This window comes from Seriola lalandi, unplaced genomic scaffold (assembly GCF_002814215.2).
Source record: "Seriola lalandi dorsalis isolate HSWRI2012SDOR001 ecotype SW California unplaced genomic scaffold, Sedor1 jcf7180002054666, whole genome shotgun sequence".
Lineage (NCBI taxonomy): Eukaryota > Metazoa > Chordata > Actinopteri > Carangiformes > Carangidae > Seriola > Seriola lalandi.
The window spans coordinates 292988-299309 of NW_019525219.1; the positions used below are offsets into that span (position 1 = coordinate 292988).

At 44.2% G+C, this 6322-nt stretch overlaps 1 protein-coding gene across 1 annotated transcript in view; it reads right to left on the reverse strand.

The window, feature by feature from the left end:
- Positions 1-6322, reverse strand: part of ttc28 (tetratricopeptide repeat domain 28) — a 108401-nt gene that overhangs the window by 12253 nt on the left and 89826 nt on the right. The window contains exons 15-20 of the mRNA XM_023421195.2: positions 4655-4847; positions 4451-4531; positions 3424-3676; positions 2169-2278; positions 449-578; positions 26-253 (exon numbers count right to left, since the gene is read on the reverse strand). Of these exons, the coding sequence (XP_023276963.1) occupies positions 26-253; positions 449-578; positions 2169-2278; positions 3424-3676; positions 4451-4531; positions 4655-4847 (995 nt within the window). The remainder of the gene's footprint in view (positions 1-25; positions 254-448; positions 579-2168; positions 2279-3423; positions 3677-4450; positions 4532-4654; positions 4848-6322) is intronic.

Below are 6322 nucleotides of genomic sequence, written 5' to 3' on the forward strand. Positions count from 1 at the left end.
TGTGTGTGTGTGTGTGTGTGTGCACCTGTTCCTGGAGATATCAGCCAGCTGTACAGGAAGCCTCCAGCCAGAGAATAGTAGAGGACCATGGCCCTCTGACCGTTGACCGTCTCCAGGATGTGCTCTACAGTCACGGGGATGTAAGGGTCGGTGCTCGCCGCCTGCTGACTTCCTTTCTGCCGTTCAACCAGGAGATCGGCGAAGGCTCGCGTGCGCCCTCGCTCCGCTATGGCCAGCGCCTCGTCGTGCCGCCCTGAGTGGAAACACAAGAGGATGAATCAGGAGAACACAAAGTCTTAATTAGCTGCGTTAGGAAACAAATGCGCCCAGACGTCAGGTGATGATGACAGAGCGTGGGGATGAGAGACGAAAGGTGAGAACACTGAACGCACAGAGCCTTTCACCCTGCACAATAACAACACGAGAGGGAAGAGGACACTCAACTCACCTAGGCTGACGAGGACTCTCTGGAGAGCCTGGTACGAGCCGGTTTGCAGATCAAACAGAGAGAGCTTGTAATCCGTGCTGTGCTGCGTCTCGTGACGAATCGTCTCGAACAACACCGACGCTCTGTACAACTGAAACACACGGAGAACAAACACCTGAGAGTCATACACTGCATCGCACTCCAGTTCTCTGCAGAGCCACACACACACACACACACACACTTGTACAAGTCTCCCATGGGGGTTGAGACCAGTCGACAGTGAAGACACTTTAGTTCTGTATTTGTCTCTCTGCTCGTCTCTTCCTTTCAGATGTCGCTCGTCTGTTTTATAAAACACTTTAATCTAAAGCAGAAGAAGCTGCTGGTCGAACCTGAATGAGCCGTTTCATCACTGACCACCAGGAGGCGCTACGAATACACGACAGTGTGAAGAGTCATGGGGGACAGCTGGGTGAGAGCTCTCTCTCTCTCTCTCTCTCGCTCTCTCTCTCTCTCTCTCTCTCTCTAAACCTAGATGGGGTCGTTACAGCTGATTGGTGATCGTGTTGATGTTTTGTATGTATCCTGCATCATTTATGTCTTTTCACACTTTATATTTTTATTTTACAGGATAGAAAAATGTAGAAAAAATAATCACATGCAAATAAAGTTAATTACAAAAACAGTAACAAACAAAAATAACAAGAACAAAAATAAAAATAACTAAATATTGATGTAATTCAGGCAATAAAATAATAATTAACAAAATTAAATTGAATTAAAAGGCTTTGAGGATCAGGATCATGTAGCTATATTGTAACTATGTATTTTTATTGTCTGTTAAATTGAATAAAATGAATAAATTAAATCAAATTAACCCTCTAGGCTCCAGATTCCTTTGCAGTTTATTCCATGAACTTGTTTCATCATTGTCTGACATGCTGTAGGTTTCACTTCTCTTTGACTTCAAACAACACAGAAGGTACAAATATCACTGAAGGTATTAGCAGAGTCCACGGTTGTAGGAATATATATAGTTTCACTATTTATTCAATGTGACTCTGATGAAGTTTATTTAAATGTGAAGTGATTTTTATTCCAACTCCCTTTTGTGCCTCTTTAATGAAACCTGATGTGTGTCTGTAAATCACTTACAACATGAATAATTCAAAGACAGTTCTTCCACATCATCTGGTTTCCTCAGCTCGTCTCTACATGACTTATAAATAAAGTTATGTTATTATCGACAAAACATGCTCAGTGCATCGGCTGATGCGTACACAGACTCGAGAGGGTTAAAAAATGGATCTGATAGATTTGATAGATCATCCGTATCGATCGATCGTGGAGTTATTTACACCTCCAGCTTCTCGAGGCTGTAACTCGATGGTGTGATCCCATCAGCCTCCTCTGACGCCCCTTTGATGCTGGTGGCCTGAAATACGACTCCACACAAGACTCTACCACTACTTATCCTGTCACAACTCTTTAGAGCTGCTGCCATCTCAACGAGGGGCCTGTGGAAGTGCAGAAAATGCCTCTCGTCAGGGAGCTGCAAACGGATGAGGAGCGGCTCTGTGAAGGAGGCAGCTGTTGCCACTCTAAAAAAAAAAAAATGGGGCTAACATCCAAAACATCCCTGCGGCAACAAATCTCTGATCCTGTCTTCACACTAGACTTGTACAGTAGGTTCTGAAGCACACACACACACACACACACACACACACACACACACACACACCTGGTGCTGTGCCTCTTCCAGGTTTCCGCTGGCCCACAGAGACAGACCCAGGCGATGGCGTATCTTCGCTTCATCTTCCCGGCGCCCTAACTGCTCCGCCAGACGCAGACCTGAGGAGAGGAGGGAGGGAGAGAGAGAGAGAGAGAGAGACGGAGCAGGAGGAGATCAGATGCTGCTTTCCCAGAGGCTGATCTAAAAAAAAATCATCTCTTTGAAAGTCCTGGCAATGTGACGCTCAACTGTTGCGGCACGCAGGCGAACTCGCTCCGAGCTGAAGGGTTGCTCACATTCGCCTTTCTTTTCCTCTCATTGTTCCTTTTTGTCTTTTGTCTTATTATTATTCTGCTGATTCAAATTCAAAGTTCTCGTCTCTTCTCTCTGCTCTTCAGATACGTTTCATCTCCCCCTGCTATGAAGGCGCAGGCTTGTATTTAGCTCTCATTAAGCTCTCAGACTGGGCAGAATCTCATCAAGTTTGTGGTTCACACTTCTCTGGCTGTTCGTCTCCGACTGGCCCTGTGATGTTCGGGATCTGCGTTTCCTCCTTGTGTTTGGGGAGGTTAATTGGACGCACACTTCAGCTCTTGTCCTCACCTCAACTCTGAGCCCGATTCCTCGTTGCCATGTTCCGTTAATGATCAATTAAAATCCAGAGGATCTGCCGGTTAAAGTGACAAACCGTGGCCGCGTCTTACAGGGCCGACGAAGCCTGAAGGAGTTCATAAATAACCCCCGACTGCTCATTTTAAACATCCATTACAATTAGCTTGTGTTTGAATTGATCTCAGTCTTATTTACGAGCACGTGTGCACGTTTAACGCTTTCTCTTTAATACACGAGGATTGTTTTCACATCCAGAGAGAGGAACGAGAGGCGCGAGTGTTTCAGAGAGGAGTGGAGTCAGAGAAGAAGTTAAATCAAACAGGATTATTGACAACAAGCTGTCTGAAGGAAACCACACTCCGGGGTAAACACCCGAGCACTGATCTTCTATTAGCCTGTGTCAGACTCATGAATACCTTTCATGCTCCTTCAGAGATGCAACTCACAATGTTCTCAGGCCTAAACAACTCTGACTTTAAATAAGATACCCACACGCAGATCAAAGCCAGAGCCAGAGTGAGTCTGACTGCAGGGGAAGGTGAAACCGAGACTCACTTTTTACACTTTGAGAGTTTGTTGATACACGTCAGAAACACAGAACACAGCGGAGATGATGAATTCAAAAAAAAAAACAAAAAAAAAAACACCTCACCTTCCTGCAGGTACATCACGGCCTGCGCGTAGTTCTGCAGCGCGTGGTGTGTCCTTCCCAGGCTCCCGTAGGCCAGAGTTTTAGCTGTCAGATCGTTGGTCTGTGCCGCCACGCTCAGGTGCTGCTCCTGAAACACCACGGCCCGCTCGTAGTTTCCCAGAGCTTCGTAGGTCAGGCCCAAGTTTCCGTAGGCTCGGCCCTGGCTCCTCACACATCGGGTCTGCTCTGCTATATCCAAGGCCCTCTGGTGCCACTGTAACAGCACAGCTTCAACACTTAACGGCCTCGACTGACATTCAGGGAAATGCTCTTATTTACTTTTCTTGCAAAGAGTTAGATGAGACCATCAACGTATGTTAAATATGAAGCTAGAGCAGGAGAGAGTTAGCTTAGCTCGCCCGGCTCTGTCCAAACTGCTGGACTGTTTCTTGGCAGAGCGAGAGTCACTTCCTGCCTGGAGTCTCTGCAGGTTGAATGGAGCCAGACACTTAGTCACTTAGTTTAGTTTATTTATTTATCTGAACGTGGAAGTTTCCAGTCGGAAATTTCAACTGGAACACGCCCTGATGTTGGATTTTTCTTTATTTAATACACCACCAAGGAGTAAGACAAAGGTTTTTCTATTCCTATTTCTATTTCTAACTCGGAAAGTCCTGAATCCAAGATGGCTGCTCTGTGCAACAACAGAGGTGAAAAGCTGCAGGATCAAACTGTTTATTAGCACTTGTCTCATTAAACCAAGTCACACAAACACAAGCGTCCCTCTTCTATGTGTGGACGTGTTGCAGCACCGTGTGCATGTGCAGAATACCACAATGTTATGAACTCAGGTGTGACGTCATCCCCGGCTCCGCCCTCTGAGCTTTAAGCTTTATATTTAAATGACAGACTTGAAGGTGGTGTCCGTCTTCTCATCTAACTCTCAGCGTGGGAGCGAATAAGCGTATTTCACAAAAAACACGGAGCTGTGCATTTAAATGATGGAGAGGAAATACTGAGTCATGATGTTTTATGAATCTGCACAGACCTGTAGCGCCGTCTCGTTGTCTGCCATCAGCTGATAAACGCCTCCGAGAGCATCGCTTGCCTCTGCTTCCAGGGATTTATCCTGACAGGCAAAGCAGGATTTACGGTATATTTGTGTGCATAATGTACTTTTCATAAAGGAGGAAGACTTATCGTATTCAACAGGGCACAAGGAGGAAAGACAGCTGAAACGAGAAGCTCTTACCCCCGCTGTGCGTGCGATGTTAAGCTGGTGCTCCAGGCAGGAGAGGGCCTGCTCGTAGTTGCCCAGCTGGCTGTGCAAGGTGCCCAGCTCCCCATACGCCTGAGCTTTACCCCCTCCTTCCCCACCCAGCTCATGGGCCACCACCAGCCGCTTCTCAAAGCACACCAGCGCCTGCTGGAGACTCCCCATGGACCTGAAGAGACAGAGGAGAGGAAACACAGACACTCAATCAATCTGTTTCTTTGCATTTGGTTTTTCTGTTTTCACAGAGCAACTTCAGGCAAATTAAGAAAGCAATCAACAAAGCTTCCTGGTTCTTAAAAACAGGACATTTTCTGAAACGGTTCTGTTTCCTCCCAGAGAAAAAAAGCAAAGAAAACAAACATCAAACATCTACAAAGGTTGGTTCATTGTGATGAATCAGTGACTCTTCTCTCCTCATTATCATCTCATTCACACTCCAGAGAGCAGACACAGACTACAACAGATGGATAAAGGAAACCCATCATTAAGCCTTGTTCCTGCCAGTGAACATTAGTTGTATAGTTTCATATGAGAAAGGATGGATCTGTCTGAAAAGCAGCGAGAGCACCAACCCTCTTCCTTTCACCACAGCTGCTTGTTACTATTATTACACTTAGTGAATTATGATTGTTTTCATTATTGTCATGACTCTAATTTAAAATGTGTAAAGTGAATTGCTTGAAGCGCGGGGGGGGGGGGGGGGGGGGGGGGAGAAACTCATTTGAGAGTCATGCATGAATGCTGCGCTGCCTGAAGGGCACAGCCAAACTAATGGGAAAGCGCAGAACATAAATGTATGTATACATGACATAAATATTAACACAAATGTAATCACAGAGTCTGGAGCAGTGGCTGCATGCTGCAGAAGAAATTACAAATCTGTTCACATGAGACAATTTTAAAGGAAATCAAACTCAACTAGTTCAACTACTATAAAATACAGTTTTCTGACTCTGAGACGAGACCGTCAGAAAGAAACTGAAAACACAAACCACACTCTCGTCAGATGAGAAGTTTGAGCCAGCAGTCAATTAGCTTAGCTTAGCATAAAGACTGGAAACGGTAGGAAACAGCTAGCCTCTGGAGAGTAATTTTACATGGGATTAAAATCAAAATTAAATAATGATGTTTTGATGAATGAAACCAGGAAATGGAAACTGGACGCTGAAATGAAAAAATGAAGTTGTCATGGCAACTTGAAAAAGCTTGAATGTAAATTTATCTGTTTGTTTTGCTGTTGTCTCTTTTTAGACTGAATATCTGTTTAGTTTCAACTAATCGTACGATATTATTGTTTTGTGTTTTTTTGTCATCTGAGACTGAACATCAGAATCCATGTATTTCAATATTTTACTTTTCATTGTCATAAAACCACATTATACTACAGATATGAAACTGACTATTTTAATTACACTGTGCATGAAAAGCACAACTAAGAAAAACAACAACTGTGTGTGCAACACATCAGTTTCATGCTTTTTATTGTCACTATGTTAAATTGCATCGTGTCTATTAAACAAGTAAAAAGCTTCAACTGAAAAATGCAATTAAGAAGGAAAAGAAGAAATGATATTTTGCATTTGCTCTTTTCCATTTGTCATTTAACATTTTGATTTTGGCTTTTTAAGTTGCAAGTAAATGACC